The following is a 25529-nucleotide window of genomic DNA, read 5'->3' on the forward strand; positions in this document are numbered from 1 at the left end:
GCCAAGGCCTCAGGTGGCCTCACTTGTGTTTGCCCAATTGTTCCAGAAACTTCTAGCAATAAAAATGCCCTAACAGTGTTGGTATCCCTCAGAGGTCACTATAGGTAGACACCAGCTCTCCAGGGTGCAGTCTGCACTAACTCACAAGCAGAGCACCAGGCCAAGGTCAGGGGGAACTAATCCTGAATCTGCCTCTAATCAGCTGTGTGACTGAGACAAACCTCTTGTTCCCTCCAAGTTTCAGTTCTCCTCAACCACAAGACACGAAGTATTTAGACGGCCACTAGGTGATCTTTAAAGTTTCCTGGGATCCTAAAACCAGTGACTTTTCCGGTTTTAAAAAATCAATGTGGGACTTCCCTGGTGGTCCAGTGGTTAAGAATTCGCCTGCCAATGAAGGGGACACGGGTTTGATCCCTGACCCAGAAAGATTCCACATGGTGCAGAGTGACTAAGCCCGTGAGCCCCAACTACTGAAGCCACCCTAGTGCTCCGCAACAAGCCCAGCCACCACAGTGAGAAGCCCGCGCACCGCGACTAGAGAGGGCCCGCAGGCAGCCACAGAGATCCGGTGCAGCCAGAACAAACAAACAGAATCAACGCTGAATCGTCTGATATCCATATCCTGGAAGGCCCAGCTATCGACGGGGACAGGAAGCTGGAGATTCGGAGCCTGCCTGGCCAAGTGCGGCCCCTGGCCTGGGAGGATCTCACTGAGGCCGTGGTCCCTGTGGGGGGGCCAGTGGCCTGTCCAGGAAACTGGATTCTGCAGGGCACTCCTGCCACAGACGCCAGGCTTTCCACAGCTTCGCATCCTCCACGCCATCTCCCAGACTGCGTTATAGGAAGTACCACCAAGACAAGGTGAGGGCGACGAAACTCAAAATCAGTCACTTCTCCTAATTCCTCAAGTCCTAATATTTTCTTAAGGTAGGAAAGCAGCCTCTTTATGAGTCAAAACCAAGCCCAGCCCACAGTGGTTATGGAGAAAGAGGAGGAAAGAGGAAAAGATGATAAAAGAGCAGGAGAAAAAAGGGAAAAACATGAGAACAAAGCATTATATTTTATAAAGAATGAATGTGTATAAAGATGAATTTTAATTTACACTGCAGCCCAGCTACAGCACAACAGAAGAGAATGCCAAGCTTTCAATAAACCTTGCCCCAACCCTCTACGGGGAGAAGTCTCCTATTAGGCCAAAAAGAACCCTCCTCCGTGGATTTACAAACTACCTGAAGAATGAAGAAACACAGCAGACAGGGGAGACAACAGAGGAACAAGGAGATGCTCACATAGGTAACAAGGGAATTCAGGGGAAGGAGAGGTAACTAAAGATGGGACCGAATATGCAAAGAAGGCTGCGGGGGACCAGACCCCGTGATTATTTCCTGTAGAATCTGAAAGAGAAAGAAAGCTGACATTTCACAGAATTCTGTTCTTCCTCTCCACCGAGGCAGGAAAACTTGAACCAGCTCTGGAAACAGGCAGGCTCTGAGCTTCCCGGTGGGGCAGGAGGAGAGTCCCAGGAGGCAGGGGAGGACACGAGCCCAGTGTTCTCTGGGGCCTCCTCGGCTGCAAGAGGAGGAACGAAGGGGATGAAGTCAAGTCCTGCCCAGCTTATTAAACACCATAAATCTCAAGCCATAAAACACACTCAAAGACACGTCGTCGTTTCAAATACATGTGGCTCTACTTCTAACCAAAATCCGAGTTGTGTCAAGTCCTAATAAAAACACACTCGGTACAGTGACGTGCTCTTGGTCATGTCCACTGGTGCACACAGCTCTGAGGACACACAGAGGCACCCTAACACTTCACACACTCTGCGCCTCACTCCTAGAGATAACTTATGTGAAAGCTCTCGCAAAGGCAAAGTGCAAAATCAGTGTAAAGCAGTGGCGGTGGCATTTAAGGTAAAATAGTTCTTTTACTATAAAAACTCACCCCTTACTGATACGGGGAAAATGGCCTTGTACCTTAAGTTAAAAAAAAAAAAGGATAAAAACATATAATCCCCATAACACATGCACACAGATACATGCAGAGCATGAAAGAGAACACCAAAATATTTAATAAAGGGTTTAGAGGTGGTTTTTATTTTTTAAACATTTTCTATATTATCCAAATTCTCTCCACAAAGCATTATTTTATCCAAGGAGGAAAAGTTGTTTTTAAGTCATTCTCTACTCAAATATTCTGACTGCTCACATTAATATGACCCACTGATGGGCTGCACAGCTGTATTTAAAATATTAATTTTAACCTGTCATCAGACACTGAATAAAACTAGGTAGATCAAACTGATTATGACTGCCAGAGATTACTCCTGGGTGGGAATTTAAATTAAATCCACAGTTATAACATGGTTGTAGGTTGTCACACTTTGCTCTAATGTATTATACATATGACCATAAAAAAGCCTGAATGAGGCTCAGCCACTCAGACATCTACACTCCCATTGGCAAGAAAGGCTGGAAGGAGGGAAAAGAGAAGCAAATGCAGTTAACAGCCAATCAGGATGTAACACACTGTGTGCTGCTCCAGTTGCTAATGTTTATCAACTTGGAAACTGCGTGAGTGACTCTTGATTCAACAAAGGCACAAAGAACTCCTGTTCCCTGCACTCTGGTCCAGGCAGCAAGGAACACCATTTCCTCTGACTCCACCTGGCACCTGAGCTCTGGAGAGCAGCAGGCAAGAGAATGCATCACGAGGGACTCAGCAGAACGTGTCTGGCTCCCAGATTTCGACAGTGAGATGCACTGCCAGCGGAGAGTACCTGTTTAGGGAGCAGACCCTCAGAGCAAGGAGCTGGTCCAGCATCTATCACACCTTCCCACTCTCACTGATGCCCATCTACCTCTGAGCTCAAAGCTCCTGGAACGATGCTCTGACCTTCGGCACAGTGGAATTGAAAAGGTGGTGGTGATACGCATGCTCATCACTCATGAGAATGCCATCTATCAGCACCTTCCACAAGGGGACAGTGCGGGCTGGTGGCGGTGCAGAGCACACGGGGCCACGTGCGCTCGAGCCCAAGACCAGAGACACGAGCTACAAGGAAACACACGTGCGCTGTCAGCAGGCGGCATCAACCCCGACTGCTAAATGGCGTCTGGGGAGGGATGGGGCAGGCAGACAAACAGCTCAGGTGGGCCAACTTAGATGGGCCCCGAGAAGCGGGCTGAACAGTAACCACTAATGTTCATCAGTGGTGGCTGCAGTTCAGAATCAGCACCAGGAACGAGAAAACGGTAAGACATCCCCAGGTACCCACCACAGAGGAGTTACTCTCTCAGTTTCAAAGTCTCTCCACTCAAATACCCACAACAATTGGACTAGATGACCAGCCATCTGGCTGGGAGCTGACTGACAAATCTAAGGTATTAATTAAAAGGAACATCAAGACTGGGAAGAACAGAAGTAAGCTGGTTATTAATGCTGATAATTACTTATAAGAGGTAAGCTCTGTCTCTCAAGAGCAGCCCTGCAACATGACAGACTGGAATGGAAACTGCTGTGACGTCTCCAGTCAGATCTGGACAGACTGACCTGAGAGTCACGGCCATGCAACTTCCAGCCACTCCTACCCCACGCCTTTCCTTCAATGAACCCACGTGCGGCAGGAGCACACCGAGGCGCAGCCACACCCTGACAACTGCCAAGCTGGCCAGCACCTCCCATTCTATAGTCAATCTTCAAGCAAAATGTGCCAAGTTCTATGGGGAGAAAACAAGACTCCAAACCTCCGCCTGGTCTGTCCCTTATCGCCACACCCAGCGCTTCCCCACGGCCCTATCGGCATGGCCGCCCACCACCGAGACCACTGCCCCAGTACACCAGGCACACGGGGCTGCCCAGACTTCCTGTTTCCGACTCAAATGGAATAGTGCAGAGGAAAATGCACTGAAAACCACAAAGCACTGTGCAGTCTTGAGGTGGCTTTAATATCTCTTTCCAAAAATAGAGCACAGAAAATCTCTAACCTCAGACAGGATTCTCTAAAGTGAATAGATTTTCTACAATACTGAAAACAGGCGGGCTTGCACCATAACTGCTAACGATTTAAAGTCAGTGATTGCAATATCACGTCTGAGGTTGGCATTTCTCAGTATCATCTATCTCTCATCTTACTCTAGGACTTTAGATGGCTTGTCTCCCAGTTCATTCTTCAAAAACTTGGCAGAAAAACATGAATGAAATGGCTTGTTACTGAGGGTATGAAGTTTCTACCAAGTAAATAACAAAGCAACCACCGCAATATGCCATTCATCAAAAGCTACAAACCCAAAGGCCACATTCCTCCCCTAAAATATATAATACTGGGCACATGTGTACTAACACAGAACTATGACTTTGGAATTATAATCCACTGATAATTACCTACACCTCCTGAACAGAAAATGTCATCAACAATCAACCGATAGCTCTGACCTGGTGTGTTCAGAGCACTCTGGACACTCGTTCTTTAAAACATTCAAGAAGGGTGCTCATTCCTCAGCACAAAACCAAAGGGAGGAAAAGGAATGTTTGCACACACAGAGTTCATTTTACCAAGTGTCATAAACATGAGCAAAGAAAAAGAAAAAATGCTTGGGGGAAAACTCCATTTGTGAGTAGTCTTCATTTTAAAAATTACTAAAACAAGAATTTATTGTATCTCAGATTCAACTATACCCACTGCTTCAAGTTCTTGTAAAAGGCAAAGTTTTCAGAGAGTTACATATATATTCAAAAACCTGCACAAACAATACAGAAAAACTGTAACACAAAAAATTTAAGGAAGAATTGTAAAAGTCACATGGACAGCTGTTTAAAATAAATGAATCAAATCTATATTATCAATTTTAATAATATCAAGTTTTTGAAAAATGAGATGAATATGTATAGTGTGCCATGTATAACGTACATAAGACATGTAGATTTTTAATCTGTTAGATTTTATTTTATTTTTTTTTGTTTTTTATTACCTATTAATAAAATTTATTAGCATGGATTACAAAATAAGGCACATAGTATGGCTTGTCTAAGCTTATCTATGTACCATCACAAATCAAATACCTAATAATGTTAACAGTGATAGTAATAAAATCCAACCCTTAATATGCAACAAGTACTTTGTCAAGTGTATTACATGGTTATCTTACCTAATCCTGGGTAGTTATTATCTTCATTGTTCAAATGAGGAAACCAAGTCACTAACAGGTTAAAAACTTGCCTAAGTTACCTAGTAAATGGCAGAGCCAGGATTTACACAAGTTAAGTAGTCAATGATGGAGCCAGTAAGTTAATCCCAACACACAATATGAACTGGGTTTTTAAAACATATTTTCTATGGAAGATGCATGATAAATAACGTCACACAAATCTCCTGATTCACATGATCTAGACCAGCCATCCCCAACTGTTTTGGCACCAGGGACCAGTTTTGTGGAAGACATTTTTTCCAGAGACTGGGGGACAGAGGGGTAGTTTGGGGATGATTCAAGTGCATGACATTTATTGTGCACTTTATTTCTATTATTATTATATCAACTCTACCTCAGATAATCAGGTATTAGATCCCAGAGGTTAGGAACCCCGATCTAGACCACATAGTCAAGACTGGGAGTGTCTGGGTATGGGAGTCAGGTGTGGAAGAAAGGAGGAAAGGGAGCTTAATGTTTTAAAAGCACCTCTTCCATGTCAAGAACTTTACACAGATAATTTCCACACAATATTACTGTGATGTGAATATTCTTATTACCATTTCATAAATTAGTGCTTCACACCCATACCTGTCCAATGTCAAAACCCATCTACTTCCCATTTGCACTTCATGAATGTTGAATCTGGCTAGTGAAAGTCGCTCAGTCATGTCCAACCCTTTGCGATGTTATGGTGCCTGCCAGGCACCTCCGTCCATGGAATCCCCCAGGCAAGAATACTAGAGTGGGTTAGATTTGATTTTATTTATTAAAAAAAAAAAACTATGAAGAAGAGACAAATCTCCCATGCAGGAGCATTCCAAATAAGTTACACAGACAGATGCGCCCCACCCCCCATAAAGGAGGTAGAGTCCAACCCCACTCCTTAAGTGTGGGCTGTGCATGGTGATTTCTTTCCAAGAGGACTGGCTACAAGGGAGAGGGGATGGCCCGGCACAGCGGAGACACGACCCAGGCCAGGCAGCCACACAGCCATGTGATCAGCCATGATGACAATATGTACCTTTGCCATGATGTGATGAGAATGGCACTTTATGATCTTCCTTTCCCAACACCTTAAGTCTAAAACCCCAGTCATCACAGAATGATATCACAATGGGAAATTCTAAATACACCTGACCAGTCCTCAAAACTGTCAAAATAATCAAAAACAAGGAAGGATGGAGAAAATGTCCTAGCCAAGAGGAGCCTAAGGAGACATAACTAAAGTGGTATTGGATCCTTAAGAAAGCAGGACATTAGGGGAAAATTAAGGAAATCTGTATGGATTTCGTATCAATATTGGCTCATTAGTTGTGACAAATATACAAATATTATATACAAATATAATAACAGGAGAAAATGAAATGGGGGGAGGAAGAGGTGTACAAATCCTTAAAACCATCTTCCAGTTGTTCTACAAATCTAAAACTGTTCTTAAAAAACATCTACTTTAAAGATGAAAAGGGAACTCTCTGGCGGTTAGGACTCAGCACTTTCAGCCATGGGTGCAGGTTTGGTCCCCGGTTGGGGAACTAAGACCCTGCAAGCCTCGTGGTACAGCCAACACAAAAATAAATTTTTTAAAAAGTTAAAAAAAAAAAAAAAAAAGACTGTGAAGAAAAAATCTGCTAACTATAAACATGTTAATTCTAACAGAAACATACTGATTCTATCATTCTTTGGTGTGTTCTGAAAACTTAAAAACCCAGAAAATCACAAATGAAACCTTTCTTTGCTATAGTAGCAGTATTATTTAAAAAAATTTTAAAAGGCAAGATGACTTCAAAATACCACATTAAAAGTAATTATAACCATGCTGGCCTCCTACCTGGGAGGTAAAAACATTTTCACTAGCAAGAAAAATCAACTTTGTTATGGGGCTTGCCAATCTTGCTTGGCTGAATTACTGTTTCAGATTGAGAGCTACAGCCCCATCAGACCACAGTACAGTATACATGGGTGTGTTTCTAAAAGGACGTAAATAGCAAATCCTTTTGTACAACAAAAAGTACTCCTGGGAAATCAGACTCGCTCTCCAAGTTATCTATTCTAGAGATCTTGTCGATGGGGGTCAAATCTGATTCATATACAGAAAATCGGGTATTATGCACTTTCTCACCTTATTTTGAATCCTGGTATATCACAGACAAAATGGTGAAGAAAAAATACAGACTTTGAAGTCAGACATGGAGGGGTTGCAAGTCAAATTCAGCCACTTTCTAACATGTGTCATCTTGAATAATTTCCTGGGAGACAGAAAAGTGGCTCAGAATATTTTATTCCATGTGCAAAACAGATATGGCATGCACCTCACAGGATTATTAAACACGAAAGAATCAAGATTACTCTGCAAAGACACCTAGAACAGAGTCCCGTATAACCGGCGCCCCAGAAATGTCACTCTTTGCCTGCTCTCGTCTGTAGTTCAAAAAAGAGTCAACACGGTAACTGTTATCCTTGTTCATAAAGGATCATACTGCAATTTGATGCTATAGTCATTACATACTTCTGAAAATGCCAGAAGTATTACACGGTAATCAACATAAAAACCCTAAATGTTTTAACTTGGTGACAGATGGACAGCAAATTATGTCTACAGTAAATGCAACTCTTTCCAAAATATTGCAGAAACATTTTGGAGAAGTCGATCCTTGAAGTCATGCTTTGGACCCATTTACACTAAGAATGTTAAGTTTAGTACTTCCTAACTTTATGCACTAAACAATGAAAGAAATGAAAGATAACTTCTGAAATGTGATGTATTCGGTCACCAGTGGGCACCCATTACACACCCTAATTACGCTTATACCATCAAGATGGAGAGACCTTCCAGTGCCCAGATAGCACAGCCACACCACCTGACCCTCCCAGAGCTGCTAAGAAAAGCAGACTCACAGCACGCCACTCCCAAGACCTCCCAAAGCAGAATGTGCACCTTAACAAGATCCCCAGGTGATCTGCAAATCCTTATAAAGTTTAGGAAGCCCTGCCCAAAGATATGTTCAAGTCTGAGATATGTTAACGGCTGGGCTTTAGAATCAAATCGTTCCTAAATTATTTGCACTGAAGGAAAAGCACCCAAGAGGAATACGAAGGGCAGAGTCACATGTCTTCCAGAACAAACCCAACACTCTCTAAAGAAAGACAACAAAACTCTTACTCAACAACACATCCACCATGTCTACTACATAATCAAAAATAACTAAACATGCAAAGAGGCAAGAAAATATGACCCATCACTGGGAATTATATATTTTTAAAAAACGAACAGAAAGACTGCAAACACAGAGAGGACAAAGATGTTGGAATTAGCCTTCAAAAGGAGAGCAGGAAAGGAACAAAGAGAGAGGGAAAAAGAAGAAGAACTAAATGCAGAAGGGACAAAGAGAAAACAAATGGTAAGATATCGACCGAAGTGTAACTGTATCAACATTTCATGTAAATAAACTAAACCCTCCACTTAAAGGCAAAGACTGTCAGAATAAATTAAAAACAAGTTCTGACTACATATTCTTTACACAAGACATCCTTCAAAGACATGGACAAAGGGTAAAGAAGACATCCTTTGCAGATGTTAGTAAGAATGAGAGTAGCTGTGTTAATGAAACAAAAATAGAAATAAAGAGAAACACTGAGAATGATGCAAAACTCATCAGGAAGACATAATAATCCAAAATATATATTAACTTAAATCAGTAAAGATGTAGCTGATTTGAACACAATCAACTTACTCTAATTGACATTTACAAATGCTACACCCTACAACCGCATATTCTTTTCAAGCATATGCAGAACATTCATCAAGATAGACCATATGCTGGGCCATAGAACAAGCCTCCGGAGATTTCAAAGGACAAAAATTATATACAACATATTCTCTGCCCACAATGGAATAAGAAATCAGTAACAAAATAGTATCTGCAAAAATCTCAAATATTTGAAAATTAAGCAACACACTTCTACATAAAAAATGAGTCCAAGAAATAACAAGTAAAATATTAACATATTTGAACTAAATGATAAAACTCTATCAAAATTTATCAAGTGCAGTGTAAAGCAAATTTAGAATGAAATTTATTGCTCAAATGTTCACCTACCCCCAAAAAGTTATAAAGAGCAAAAAAAAATCCAAAGCAGAAGAAAGAAAATAAAGAGAATCAATGATATAGAAAATGAGAATATTGACAAGTCAAAAGTTGGCTGTCTGAGAATATCAATCAAGTTGACAAATTCCTCTCCAGACTCATCAGGGGAAAATGAGAGAAACATAAAACTATAAATATCAGACTCAAAAAAGGGACACTGGACATTATTACAGATTCTATAGCCATTAAAAGGAAGTTAGGGGAATATTATGAATACTTCACTGCTAAATAAGTTTAAGACCTGAGATGAAATGGATAAATTCCTTGGGGAAAAAAAAAATTAACACAAGAAGAAATGAAAAATTGAAATAATCTGTACCTATTAAATTAATCAAATCATAATTTGAAATCTTCTCACAAGGAGAACTCCAGACCCAGATGGTCTCACTGGTGAATTTTATTAAATATTTAAAGAAACAATACTAAACTCTCATAGAAAAGTAAGGAACAGAGAACAAAAAAGCATCGCCTTGATACCAAAGCAAATCAGGAGATACTGCAAGAAAATTACAGATCCATATCCCTCATGAATATAGAAGCATAAATCCTAAGACAATATTTTAATAAATAAGATCCAGCAGTACATAAAATGGATAGCACATCACAATCGAGGGAGGTTGGTTATCCCAGGAAGGTAAGGTTGGTTCAACATTTAGAAAGATGCACTTTACCACATTAACAGAATAAAGAAAATCCTCCTGATCCTCTCAACAGATGCAGGAAAATACCTGATGAAATTCAATAATCATCTATGATAAAAAGGCTCAGCAACATCCTGACGAAGGGGATCTTTAAAAGCCTACAACTAACACCATACTTTATGGAAGACTGTTTTCCTCCACAGATCAAGAATAAGACAGGGTGTACATGCTCTCAACACTTTCATTAAACACTGTACTGAAGGTCTCAGGCAGAGCAGTGAAGCCAAAAAGATAAAAAGCACACCAATTAGAAAGGAAGAAGTAAAATTCTTTATTTTACAAAGACAACATGACCTAGAAAATTCTAAGGCATCTATCACATAAGTAGAGCTAACAAGTGAGTTATGAAAAGTTACAGGATATAATGTTAATAAAGAAAAATCAATTCTATTTCTCTATATTAGCAACAAACAAGTGAAACAATCTAGACAAAATCTAGACATCAAACAAATGAAAATGAGAAATTAAACAATTTGTTTTTAATACTTACTATAAGCTAAAGTTGGAGATGGACAGAGAGGCCTGGCGTGCTGCGATTCATGGGGTCGCAAAGAGTCGGACACGACTGAGCGACTGATCTGATCTGATCTGATGAAGCTAAAGAAATAAACAGATCAGGGCTTCCCTGGTGGCTCAGTGGTAAAGAATCCACCTGCCAATGCAGGAGATGAGGATTTGATCCCTGATCCAGGAAGATCCCACATGCTATGGAGCAACTAAGCCCACGCGCCGTAACTACTGAGCCCACGTGCTGCAACTACCGAGGCCCACAAGTCCAAGAGCCCGTGCTCGCAACAGCAGAAGCGACTGCAGCCAGAGGCCCCCACGCGGCAACTGGAGTAGCCCCTCTTTGTCGCAACTAGAGAAAACATGCAGCCACAAAGACCCAGCGCAGCCATAAATAAATAAGCTATATATATATATATATATATATATATATATATATATAAACAGATCAATGGGACAGACTAGAAGAGGGGTTGCAGGCTCCCTGTAAAAGTCATTAGTAAATAGTTTAGTCTTAGCAGGTAACCAGTGGTTTCCATCCCTCATTCTTTTCTTTAGTTGTTTGTTTTTTAATCAATGCTTTAGAAATATAAAAACCATTCTTAGGTTATGGGCCAAATTTGGCCCATGGGCTACAAATTTGCTGACTCCTGGACTAGAGTCCAGAAAGAGACCCCTCCTTATCCAGTCAATTCCATCCCTAGTTATTTAACCACGAGAAATGAAAACTTATATGGCCACACAAAGACTTATACAAAAGCGTTCACAGAAGCTTTATTCTTAACAGCTTCAAACTGGAAACCACCACAATGTCCATGAATAGGAAACCACGTAAGCAGTCATGGTATATTCACACAGTGGACACTAACAGTAAAAAGAACTATTGAATCCAGGCAACAGCATGGATGAATCTCAAAAACACCGAGCAAAAAAGAAGCCTCATCAAAAACAAACCCCACACTACCCAATTCCATTTATATCAAGTCTGAGAACAGGTAAAACTCATCCATGGTGAAAGAAATGGGTGGCAGAACACAAAAAGGGAGGAATACCAAGGGACTTTTTGGCCAACGACTCGCCCTGTATTGTGACAGGGGTATGGATAACACCGGCATGAGTCTTGACAAATCAAACTGTAACGCTTCAGATCTCGTGCATTTCACTCTATGCAAATTATACTTTTAAAAATAATAAAACAGTAATTAGGATCTCTAACCCCAGATCCTAATTGTTGACCTCTAGTTAGAAAGTAATAAGGTTGATTGGTTTTTCTTACAAGTATGCTCTTCCAAGTAGTCACCCTAGAGACCTATCAAATCAAAGAACTCAATGTTGCTATTTTGCAAAACATTCAGTTTGTGCTACAAAAAATAATGTTATAAAGTTAACTGAAAAAAAGAAAGGTAACTCCAATTTCTATTTTAAAAAGAGGTAAGTAATTATGGATACATATACACAATGGAGTATTACTCAGCCATTAAAAAGAATACATTTGGATCAGTTCTAATGAGGTGGATGAAACTGGAGCCTATTATACAGAGTGAAGTAAGCCAGAAAGAAAAACACCAATACAGTATACTAACGCATATATATGGAATTTAGAAAGATGGTAACAATAACCCTGTATGCAAGACAGCAAAAGAGACACAGATGTATAGAACAGTCTTTTAGACTCTGTGGGAGAGGGTGAGGGTGGGATGATTTGGGAAAATGGCATTGAAACATGTATATCATATAAGAAACAAATCGCCAGTCCAGGTTCAATGCATGATACAGGATGCTTGGGGCTGGTGCACTGGGATGACCCAGAGGGATGGTATGGGGAGGGAGGTGGGAGCGGGGTTCAGGATTGGGAACACATGTACACACCCGTGATGGATTCATGTTAATGTATGGCAAAACCAATACAATATTGTAAAGTAATAATAATTAAAAAAAATATGATGCATATATTTCTAAAAAAAATAAAGTAAAAAAATAAAATGAGGTAAGTAATTATGGATAATAGACTGCTAGGGAAAACATCAAAAAGTTAATACCAACTATGAAGTGGGTGATAGGATTATTGACAGTGTTTTCTTCTCTAGACCTACAATTTTTGTTCAATCAACTATTTTTTTAATTAGAAAATAATTCTCTGAAAACAGCAGAAAAGCAGTCTCATCACTTCAAATGTTAATTATCTCAAATCCTTTAGGTAAGAAAGCATCTGGCCAGCTAACTAACCCAGTCTTCTCTGCAAGTTTTCAGTAAACCCAGACACCAAGAACTAGATATACCCCATCTCATTTAATCAGCATAACAATTCTATGAGATAGATATTACTATCCTCTTTTAATCTACACAATTCTCAAAGGCAGATATTACTATTATGCTCATTTAAAGGACAAACAAGACCCAGAGTGATTACATGATTTTCCCACAGCTAATAATTAGTGACGCAGCAAGTCCAGATTCCAACCTCTGCTGCAAGCACTCAACTGCACTCCATGTGGGGAGGCAACCTGTACCACCGCTGAAGATGAAGAGGAGACGACAGCGAGGACAGGCGCAGCAGCAGGGCAGGACTCTGTGCAAAGCCATGACCGACACATATACAGTCTCATTTAAAAGTTTTTAAAAATAAATTCATTTATTTTAATTGGAGGCTAATTAATTTATGAAAGTGAAGTCGCTCAGTCATGTCTGACTCTTTGCGACCCCGTGGACTGTAGCCTACCAGGCTCCTCTGTCCGTGGGATTCTCCAGGCAAGAATACTGGAGTGTTCTAGTGTTAATAATTAGCCTCCAATTAAAATAAATTAAAAAAATAAAATTATTTTTTAAATTCATTACAAAAAATAAATAAAAATAAATTCATGCATACATATCATGGGAAGTTCAGCACATCCTGACTCACATATTCTCCATGAAAGTCATGATAAGATGACTGAACCAGTAGAAGACTGCTTAACATTTTTACCAAAACCTGTGCCTACAATAGCTCTATAATCATACCACAGCTCACTGGAGTATTTCTAAGCTTTCAGTCCTTTTGTTCTATAAAGTCACCATTTACTTTCACTGTGATCTTTTTTAAAAAGGCCAAATTAGGATTTACTTAACAAAAAATGTCCTTATTTGCTACCAAGGATCAGATGACATGACATTAAAAAGAAATGACATGAAAAAGAGAAAAGCATCAGACAAATGTACAGGATTATTTCTCTTGCTACTAAATGTTAGAAATTTTCGATTATCATTCCAAAATAGAAAAGGCGGGTCACTCATTCCCAATAACCAATTTGGCTCCATTCCTCCCTTAGTGACAACATGCTGCTAATCCATCCCTTCAGCACGACAGTTCTCGGAGTGCAGTCCCTGACCAGCACCAACTACGGTCACCTGGGAGCTGGCCCCACCCCAAACCTACTGTAGAAGAAACTCTGGGGAGCCCCAGCACGCTGGGTTAGCAAGCCCACAGTGACTGTGCTGGACGCCAAGTGTGAGAATCATCGCTTTATCCTATCTAACCAAAATGCTGGCTGACTGACCAGGGGATCTAGATCTAAATCAAAACCTTCACCTATAAGACAGCTCTAGGGAAAGCCAGGCCCCTTTTTTCTGACTACTTTCTAAAACAAGACTAATATTCCAAAAGCCTTATCAAAAACAAGTCCTAATCTAACCCTTTGTGAAGAGGGCTTACCATACAAACTATCTTGGTCCCTGATTTCTTTTTTTTTTAATTACAAAACTCCCTGATTTCTTATATATTACTTATAAGAAAGGACTGAACAGATTTCCGAGGCTGCAAAAGCACTTAACAGCCTTGGAACTGGACCCCTTGCCCAGATACTCTGCAATACCTTCCTCTTCCTATCAGTCTGCTTCCTCTGCCACCTCTCTACACGGCAACAACACCTCCAGGCAAGAGAACTTGCATATAGCTTCCAATCCCCACTTTAAATATATTTTTTGCTGTCCTCCTAAAAGACAAGTTTTGATTCTCTACAGAAAAGTAGAGCATGCTACCAAAAAGGTAACATACGAGGTTTCCTACTGTTGAAACGGAGACACACAGAGTGGAGGGAGGAGAGGGGCGCTGAGTAACTCCCCATGATCACCCAGCACAGCCAGGATAGGATCCCACGAAGCCTGGCTGATAGTGATAGTGAAAGTCACTCAGTCGTGTCCAACTCTGTGTGACCCCAATGGACTATACAGTCCATGGAATTCTCCAGGCCAGAATACTGGAGTGGGTAGCCTTTCCCTTCTCCAGGGAAAGGCTGGAGATTGAACCCAGGTCTCCTGAATTGCAGGTGGATTCTTTACCAGCTGAGCCACAAGGGAAGCCCTTTATGATGTTTGTGATTATTTCCACTTTCTCATTCCTAATTTTGTGTGACTCTTAAACATTTAAAATAGAAAACACGAGCCATTTCAACAACATGCCAGTAATGTTAACAAAGAATGATGTGATTTAAATGAAATAGTTTCTCCTCTCCATTCTATGTGCCTCTATTTCTAATCTGTAAAATGGGAATAGTACCCACTTTTTATTTTTAATGAAGAGTAGAAGTTAAATGCTTTGAGTTTTTCTTCAGAATAAAAACAAACTTAAATTTTTCCAAAACAAAAAGATATTGATTTGAGACCAAGAGTCTAATGGAGTGTTGTCAAAGATCTTAAGTCACCCTCTGGGGAAAAAACTTCAGGCCCATATAGCTTTTGTACAGATGAAGCTTCTCAGTTCTTCAAGGAACAGATCATTTAAATTCCAAACTGTTTCAGAGAACAGATATGAACAGCTTCCAAACTCTGACCAATTTAACACAACTCTGATACGAAAACCTGACAAAACACACAAAGAATCAGGGATCAATCTCACTATTGATTAGTGAGAAGCAAAAATTCTAAATGAATGCTAGCCAATAAAATCCAGCAAAATATTAACTTAATTTCACAATTACAGAGGTGGTTCAACCGGACAGTAGGAAATCTGAGATAATTTGCCACATAAATAAAACAAAGGAGAAAAAAATCACAGGGTAATAATATAGATGTCAAGAGGGACTCTGATAAAATCCAACATCCAACAAATGAGGAATAGATTATGTCCCAATTTAAAAAGGCTGAAAACCAAAGCTCACGTTATACTTAATAATAAAACACCAAATACATCTCTATTTAAATCAGAGACAAGACAGGGATGCCTAAGAGCATAAACATTGGTAGAAATACTGCCAAGGAGAAGACAAAAGTACCAATAATGCAAAAGATAACTGTATACTAGGAAAAACCTAAGAGACTCACTTGAAAAAGTATTAGAACAAGAGAATTCCATCAAGTGGCCAGATTACTGAAGTGACATATATATGTTAACATCTTTCCTATATCAAAACACCATGAATACATCCAAAAACTTAGGGGAAAAAAAGGTGTATTACTTATATAAAGAAAACTATAGTATGCTTCTGAGCAACATAAGACTCATAAAAAGACATAAAAGACAAAGCTTGCATGAACAGGGTAAGACACCTGAGAAAATAGATTAGTAATACTAAATAAATGCACTGGGCTAACTAATTTGCAAAAGTGTATACAAAGCTAGATTTCTATTAATATAGAAACTCAAGCCAAAATGAATTCTGGATTAAAGACCCAAGCTATAAGGGAAAAGAATATATAATACTCCATTTTGGAATAGAAAAGTATTTCCAAACATGACATAAAACCCAAGAGACATAAAGGAAAACATGGAAAAAATCTGCTTCTATAAAAACTGAAAACATCCATTCGGTAAAAACTCAGAACTATGTGGCCATTCTGGCAAGTAAAAAAAGGGGAAACACTTTCCCTTATTAAAAGACTTTAGCTTAAAAAAAAAAAATGATAACACTTTCAGGAAAAAAAAATGAGTCACTTCATATTTTCAGGGCTTCTCTGATAGCTCAGTTGGTAAACAATCCGCCTGCAACGCAGGAGACCCCGGTTCAATTCCTGGGTCAGGAAGCTCCACTGGAGAAGGGATACGCTACCCACTCCAGTTTTCTTGGGCTTCCCTGGTGGCTCAGCTGGTAAAGAATCTGCCTGCCATGCAGGAGACCTGGGTTCGATCCCTGGGTTGGGAGGATCTTTTGGAGAAGGAGGGAAAGGCTACCCACTCCAGTATTCTGGCCTACAGAATTCCACGGACTGTATAGGCCATGGGGTCGCAAAGAGTTGAACACGGCTGAGTGACTTTCACACACGCTATGCTTGATTTTGCTTCTCTCATCTCACTTTATATGCTTTTTGCTTCTAATTTTTTGTCTTTAGACTTTAGCTTTTAATATGCAAAAATACTGAGTACAAACCAACAAGAAAAAATGGGAAACAAGACAAAAGAAAAACTGACAGAGAATATGAGCAACAGCAAAATAGAAAGGCCCATGAATTTATGACAAGATATTGTACCTAAGAGAACGGCAATCAGTTAAAAAAAAAAAAAAAAAAGGTATCAGTGTTGGTGAGAATTTGAGGCACAGGGACTCATCTGCTGTTGGTTAGGGTATAATCTGCATGTTTTGGGAGAGGATCTGTGCTTAAATATCTATGCTTATTAAAAATGTCACTATCCTTTAATCCAGAAATTTCACCCCCCAAATCTCTCCAGCAGATACATCTAGCTATACAAAGATATATACACAAATCAAAAATCAAACGTATAGCATCAAAACATACAGCCATTGGGGCATTAGTCCTATAAATTAAGATACAGCCAAATCAGGGGCTACTCCCCTGACATACCTCGTGAGAGGAACTGAGAGCTCCGTCTAACATGCAACAGCTTCCAACCTGCACTGCTGCGGGGCGGAAAGGACAGGTGCACACACATGTATGTGATGGGGGCGCAGGGGAGGGGAGAGGTTATACTATACTATGTTTAGAAGTCACACACACACACACACACACCCCCTCTCTGTGCCTGTATATCTACAGACCATCTCTGGCAGGACAGATAAGAAATAGTAGCTGCCTTTGGTGAGAGAATTTGGGAGAACCAAAGGTCAAAAATCCCCACTCCAATACTCTTGCCTGGAAAATCCTATGGACGGAGGAGCCTGGTGGGCTGCAGTCCATGGGGTCGCTAAGAGTCAGACACGACTGAGCGACTTCACTTTCACTTTTCACTTTCATGCCTTGGAGAAGGAAATGGCAACCCACTCCAGTGTTCTTGCCTGGAGGATCCCAGGGACAGGGGAGGCCTGGCGGGCTGCCGTCTATGGGGTCGCACAGAGTCGGACACGACTGAAGTGACTTAGCAGTAGCAGTAGCAGTAAAGGTCAAAAATTAAGGGAGACTAACTTTTCAGTTTTTATCCTTAATGCTGATTTTTAAAAAAATTTGACTTAGTTGTTAAACCATATGCATGATTACTGTCTAAAAACAAAACTGTTAACAAAGTCTTTGACCCAGTAACTTCACTTTTCAGAATGTACCTCACAACGCATGTGGGTATGCCCACTGGAGGACAGTCGCTGCAGCACTGCCTGTACTAATGGGATGTCAGAAAGAACCCAAATGCTCCTCATCAGGGTACAGGAACTATGGTGCATCATGGAAAACAAGAAAAATCTGCGCCCACTGGCATGGAAAGGCATTTCGTGGTCTATTGTTACCTAAAACAGCAAGGTGCTCATCTCATGTAGTCTAGTTCCATTTCGTACATTAAAAAAGGACCTGTGTTAATATATCTGTACAGAAGCAGTTACCTGTAAGCAGAAGAGGGGCTGCCCTTTTTACTATTTACATTATTTTATAGGAAATCTGCATATCCTTTGTACCAATAATTTTTTTAAACAAAATTGCCTTTTAAAAAAAGTTTCTTTGTCCCTCTGTGCATTTAAAATCTTATTCAGCTTAAAATGAATGTGTCTCTCGCTCCCACTATTTGCCCACCACTGTTAGCTCTTCTGTCCCAACCAAAGGCCACGGCAACTTTCAAAAATGCCACCTCCCACCCTTTCTTCGCCATCGGCCTCTTTGGGATGGGAGACGGCTGTGCCACAAGTCATGTGGCTTACCGTCCTCACACTGCACGCTTGCTGCTGTCTGAAGACAGACCCCGCTGTACAAAGGAGTGAAAACGCTGGGCAGACGGAGGAACATGGAGCGAGGGAGACGTGATCAGCAATGCCCAGGCTTCAGGCAACTCCCAGAACAAAAAACAAGCAAAACAGCCAGATGTGTCAACAAATAAACTGTAAGAATTCTAGAGATTAACAGCTTCTTAAGAGCCACAGCAACTGAATAAAAGATAGGTTATTCAATTCGGGGGAGGGGACTCTAATAACAAACCACGACACATGCAACCACTGGGAAACCAAGTATCTAGTGGACACCGATGACACAGGACATCACGTATGTACATGTGACAGTGTACTCTGCCCGGGTATGCCAAGTCCAACTTTTAGGAATACATGAACACACACACACACACTACCAATGGCTCTCCAAATGTGGTCAAGGGACTCAGGTCTTTTCAGGGGTCAAAACTATTTTCATAAAACACTAAGACAATTATTTGCCTTTTTTGCTCTCATCCTCTCACAAGAGGCTCTGTGACATTTGACATCACTACAATGGTTAATGAACATTTGTGTTTTAAAATTCTCTTTTAGTATCTAATGTGGCAAATATGGACAGATAATCCACATTTTAAAGAAAACAACTCGATAATTTCTAAGATTACTCAGGAGCCCTGTTTATTTTTGTGTGTGACTTAAATTCTCCAAAATACCTTTTCGTAACTGGGCATTTGGAGCAGAATGACCAGTGAATCAGGAAGGAACAAACATCAAATCTACCCATGAAGCCTAAACCCAAAGAAATCTCTTCTCAATTCAACTTTAAAACGTGCACGCACACACAGACCCCTCTTCAAACACCAGGGACAACAAAAATTTGAGTTCACATTTTCCCTTAATAACACTTCAAAAGAGATAAATGAAATGTGAATGTTTAGAATTACTTCACTTTTACTTCTTCAGTTAAAAAATACCCTCTTCTTAGCCAAGCCAGTCACACGGTTCACAGCTGTCACCCAGTGCCGGCATCAACCTTACGGGGAAACTGCTCGACGCTGACCTCTCCCTCTCCCTCATCTGGGACTCATCAAATTCAAACAGTTCTGCTGTTCCTGTTCTGGAATCTGCTGCACCAAACACCGCCTAAATCAGGGGCACTGGGGGCAGCAGCTGGCCTCCTCAGCGTGTCCCAGGGGTCGGCGTCTGGTGGGTCAGCCCGTGCTCTGCCCCTTGAAAGTGAGAGTGAAGTCGCTCAGCCGTGTCAGACTCTTTGCGACCCCATGGACTGTAGCCCACCAGGCTCCTCTGTCCATGGGATTCTCCAGGCACAAACACTGCAGTGAGTTGACATTTCCTCCTCCAGGGGATTTTCCCTACCCAGGGATTCAACCCAGGTCTCTTACACTGCAGGCGGATTCTTCACCATCTAAGCCACTAAGGCAGCCCGCATCCTCTGTCCCTTGTCTGCTCTCATTTTTCCAGTGGGCTCTCTCCACCTTGGCATCTGCCTTCCCTGTTCTCCACGTTCAGTTCCTACACTGTACACCAGCTGCAAGGCCCTTCTCAGGAGCAGAGCTCTACGCTGCACAGCCATCACACCCCCCGAGTCAGCAGCTCTGAGTGCCTTACAGGCTCCAGGTAGTGCTAACGCCGCTGGCCTGGGAGCCCATCTGGAGAACCCTTGCTCTGAGTTTCCTCTGAGACCCGAAGCTCTGCCATGCCACCTCTTCCCTGTTAAGCCCAGCAGGAGATAACCAGCTAGGAACCCAGCTTCCTCGCTGATAAAACGGAGGCTGTGGCAAAACACACCAGGCCAGCTGGCTGTAACACAGGAAGGGCATGAAGAGGACTGCCCTGGCTGGCGGCGGGAGGCGACGGCAGAGCGCCTCTGCCGGGCCCACTAACGCCACAGAAGGCTGACTCCCCGCGAAGCTGCCTCTCAACCACGTGGTCCTATCTCCACACGTTTGTCTTAGAGGCTGAAAACTGGCCCTCGGCCCACACTCCCCTCCGTGTTCTCAACCATCTGACGTGCAGGCTAGCCTACCACTGGCTTCTTCAATAATTCCTACCTTAAAGACACGGCAGGGATCTGTATGCTGGGAAGAAGGACATGGAATGCCAAATCCAACCCTTTCGAGAAGGAGGGGCAGGAGGAACACCTAGAGGAGGACAGGAACGTGCCCCTGGTTAGCAGGACAGCTGCAAAGCACTGACGCTCGCTTACCTTGCTCATGCCTCCGGCCTGTGCGGTGTTCAGCCCTGCGTGACTGGCCATTTGCGGTGAAACTTGGGTCAACGTCTCAGCCAGCACACTGCTTGTGGCCCCCTGCATGGCCGGAGTAGGGTATGGCATCCCAGCTCCCCTTCCTCGGCCAGCAGCCCCAAGAGATCCATTCATAACCTGCGCCTGTCCTTGCTGGGCCTGGTTCATTAAACCGTGGCCAGAGTTACTATTGAGGAGGCCTGGGTGGGTCTGGTTGAAGTTTGCGTTCATGCAGATCCCAGGTCCCGTCTGCGACGTGGCAGGGCTGCTGGTCACCAGCCCCACTTGCTTTTGTGCTTGCGGATTCAGTGCTTGGGAAGCAGGAGGAGTGGGCCCGGAGGTGCTGGCTGCCTGCTTAGGCAGGCTGGGGGCGGAAGAATCTCCCTGGTTCAGAGGGCTCTTGCCCATGGCACCCAGACTGGCCATGTTGGCACTGCTGGGCTGCCCCTGGGCCTGGCCGCCGAGGCCTTGCTGCGCGGGGCTGCTGGCACTCACATTGCCTATTCCCGGGTTGATGCTGGAGCTGCTGCCGCCTCGCAGGAGCTCGGACAGTTGTTTATGTTTGGAAGCAGCATCTGGAACGAGGTTCCCACTGTTTAAAAGGCTTAATTCTCCTCCATTGGGGATCAACTCATCAGGAAGATCATTTTCCAAGTCAAACAATGATCCAAAATCTAGAAATGAAACAGAAACAGAAATGAGAAACTAAGCAACCATAATCTCTCTCCAACTGTCACGTTACTATAAGCGTAACCTAAAGGGGCGCTTAACACGGAACACTCGCGTGTCTTACGAGTAATGTCAAAATGATCTGAAAGTTCATTTGAGAAAATAAAACAGAAAAATATTTTTCAAATTCTGAAGAAGGGAAAGTTAAACAGAGATGAGAGGAAGGCTATCTAGAATGATAGATTCTATCCTATATTCCAAAACAATAAAGAGTGTGGGGTAAGGCAAATACAAATTAAAGGAATACAATGGAAATTTAACGAGTTCGCTTAATTATGATGTTAAAATGCTTCAAGAATGTATGTGTGTAAAACATTAACTGGGCATCAGGTTAGACCAACAGTAATTTGAGAAAATTAAAGCCTAGCCTTAAGTGAATATATATATAAAAGAAGTAAACTATTAAAAAAAAAAAAAAACTAGCCTTAACAGAAAATGAGATTCCTCAAAGTGCTAAAGCTACAGGAAATAAAGATATATACAGAAATTAAAAAGAATTAAAAGTAAAAGAAAATAGCTTAAAAAGTACTTGAATTATACAGAAAGGGTTAAAGTCAATCTTACATAAAGATGGAAAGCACACCTCCCAAGAATAAATGTGCAACGGATATACAAACACGTAAGGATCACAAAGGAAGATAAAACAGTAAACCAAAGAGACCATCCTTTGGTAATCAAACATGAAAATTATAGCAACTCCTTCTTTCCAGTCCCTCTCAAAGTAACACTTCTCTTGTGTGGCCTATATATGTCATCCCTAGTCCTTCACTGACCACGCAGTGTTCAAATAACAACAACCTGGCCATGCGTGCAAGTGCAAAGGACAAGATGTGCAGAAATACAGTCACCGTGGAATTACCTGTAACATCAAAATAAACGCAGACTATACTCAGAAGCAGTTTAACCTACTGGTTATCACAGCTCAAGACCAAGACTACCAGTATCTCTGGATGCCGGCTCTGCCTCCTGCTTCCCACTTACCAGCTGTGTGACCTTGGTTAAGTCACGTAGGCTTTCTGTGCCTCAGTTCTTCTCTAGAATCTGGGAGTGATAATGGCTACTACACCTCAGAGGGTTGCTGTGAGGACTAAATGAATTAATACATGTAAATAACTTCAACAGTGCCTGCAGGTGCTAAGTGTTCAGAAAGTATTGGCTACTTTTGTGTGCTTCCTAAGTCGCTTCAGTCATGTCTGACTCTGTGACCCCATGGACTGTAGCCCCCCAGGCTCCCCTGTCCATGGGATTCTCCAGGCAAGAATACTGGAATGGGTTGCCATGCCCTCCTCCAGGGGGTCTTCCTGACGCAGGAATCGAACCCACGGCTCCTGTGGCTCCTGCACTACAGGCGAATTCTTTACTGCTGAGCCACCAGGGAAGCCCTCAGCTATTATTATTACTGTCATCCAATAATAGAGGTTTAATAAGCTGCTGCACAATAGAAACAGGAGAACATTATACATCCATTAACATATGAAGACTGTACAAATATAGGAAAATGTTTGTGTTATATAAAAACATGCAAATAGAAACTGTATGCAGAATGGCACAGAGAGCAAGATTAGCACTAAAGTGCGTGCATGTGGGCAGTAGCTGGAAAGTAACCTGCCAAAAATAGGTGCACGGGTAAAATGGGGGGTGATGTGTGCATGTGGCTTATAAAATTTAACAAGCCATTGCCCCTGCCACCAACCACTTTTAGAAAATTGAAAACCTTTTTCTCCAAGGTACAGACTCTTGCAACTGTCTTCCCCAACCAGCTCCTCAGCTGGCTGCCTGGGATGTTCCTTTCAGGAAGGGAAGCGCCTTCCAGTCCAAGGAGCAAAAACCACCAGACCACCTTCCCCATGGCAAGTGACACAGTCCCAGCTATGGAAACGGAAGGCAAGTGGGCCAAGGCATTCTGGAGATGGTTTTCCTTCCCAATGCTAAGGGATGCTCAGAAAATGACCTCCCATTCTTCACTAGATTTCACCCTGGAACTGCAGCAACGCTCTTCAGCCAGGAAATGAGACAGGGCTCACGCGTTAAGGATGGCTGCAGGGCAAACACAAGCACCCAGGTCCATGAAGCCATCTCTAGGCTAACACAGCGATCCTGGAACCATGCCCCACCCCCCACCATCTTCAGACTTCCTGTAACAAGAGAAAATACACTCGTATCACTGAAGCCATTCCAGCTGCAGTCTAAGGTAACTTGCAGCTGAAGGCATCTTGGTATCTTCATCATGTCTACGGATGAAGTTCAAACTCCTTCACTCTCCTCAGCACCTGCTGGGGCACCCAACCTCCCAGCCACAATACCACAAGCCAGCACCTGCATCAGCAAGCTTTCTCCTCTGTATGCACTTTCTCTCAGGCTAGAAAACCTCACGTCCAGCCCTCTGTCACATTCAACAGTAACTACGGAGACTCCTCCTGCAAAACCAACCAGTCCCTTTCAACCTCCTGAGTTCACTAAACATACATGCCTCATAAGCCACCTCGAACACATACTTAGTTCATCCTGCCTGTGAGGGACTAGACACTCCTTGCACACACACTCTGCTTGCAGAGCCTCTGAGAGCAGCTGCGGACGGCATGAGCCTCGCCTTTCCTCCTGAGTGCTTTACTGTGTGACACCTAAGAACACCCTTACACAAGCGCAGGGCAGCTGACAAATTCAGGAAACTGAACACTGATATGGTACTTAATACTGATTGCCCTTACTCAGATCTGGCCAGTTGTTCCCAAAATGTCCTTTATCACATTTCTTTTTCCTGTTGCAAAATCTATTTCAGATAAAGAAAAAAACACACTGCAAAACAATTTAAAAAAAAACCCATTTCAAGATCCCAACACATTTAGGTTGTCATGTCTCTGTCTTCTCCTTTATTCTAGAAATGACCTCCAGACTTTGTCTTTCATAACTCTGAGATTTTTGAAGAGGGTAGGTCAGTTGTTCTGTAGAGTGCCCCAAGGTGGGGTTGCTTCCTCAGGCTCAAGAACACTTAATTACAAAGCGACAACAGGACTCTTGGATACAGAAGACAGCAAAGAGAACCACTGGCCAGGGCTTCCCGCAGGCGACCTCCACACTCCTGTGCTTCCACGTTTTGGGGCTTCGGGGGTTCCATGCCACGGCTTTCATGCTATTGTGTCGTCCTTAACCTGGAGATTCACTAAGGTCTCCAGACACAAAGACGACGTGAGATATAGTCAAAATAAATGAGAACAACTCTCTAATATAACTAACATTTGTATTTGTTGCCTTCCACATGTACACACATCTGCTGCTGCTGCTAAGTCGCTTCAGTCGCGTCCGACTCTGTGCGACCCCAGAGTCAGCAGCCCGCCAGGCTCCCCCGTCCCTGGGATTCTCCAGGCAAGAACACTGGAGTGGGTTGCCATTTCCTTCTCCAATGCATGAAAGTGAAAAGTCAAAGTGAAGTCGCTCAGTTGCGTCCGACTCCTAGCGACCCCATGGACTGCAGCCCACCAGGCTCCTCCATCCATGGGATTTTCCAGGCAAGAGTACTGGAGTGGGGTACCATCACCTTCTACTGACCACTATTTTAGAAAAATTGAGTGTGTGCATATGTTTAATTCAATGCTTCTTAATCTATGAACAAGAAAATGAAACTCATTTAAACAAAGACAATGGAAGCCACTTATTGCAGACATCAGGTTTCCTTCTTACCTGCTAGGAGGGGATGCAGTGTCAAGCCCTAGAGACCAGAAGAAGGAAGTGAGCTACAGATACTGTACATTCAAAGTTTGGAATAGCCTGCGGATGCTCCCGACTGACCCTTCCAGGAGTCCCAAAGCACTTTTCTAGGAGAGGGCGGGCAGGCCAGGACAACAGCAGGTAAATTCAGAAGAACAGATAACCACAGCAAAGTCAACAACAGGGTCCCTAGTCCAGCGTAGCAAGTGGGAGTCAGAAATGGGAACGCAGAAAGA

At 42.3% G+C, this 25529-nt stretch overlaps 1 protein-coding gene across 1 annotated transcript in view; it reads right to left on the reverse strand.

Annotated features, from left to right (window-relative positions):
* Positions 1–25529, reverse strand: part of CREBBP (CREB binding protein) — a 119134-nt gene that overhangs the window by 72514 nt on the left and 21091 nt on the right. The window contains exon 2 of the mRNA XM_061401010.1: positions 20821–21533. Within this exon, the coding sequence (XP_061256994.1) occupies positions 20821–21533 (713 nt within the window). The remainder of the gene's footprint in view (positions 1–20820; positions 21534–25529) is intronic.

Source organism: Bos javanicus, chromosome 25 (genome assembly GCF_032452875.1).
Source record: "Bos javanicus breed banteng chromosome 25, ARS-OSU_banteng_1.0, whole genome shotgun sequence".
Classification (NCBI taxonomy): domain Eukaryota; kingdom Metazoa; phylum Chordata; class Mammalia; order Artiodactyla; family Bovidae; genus Bos; species Bos javanicus.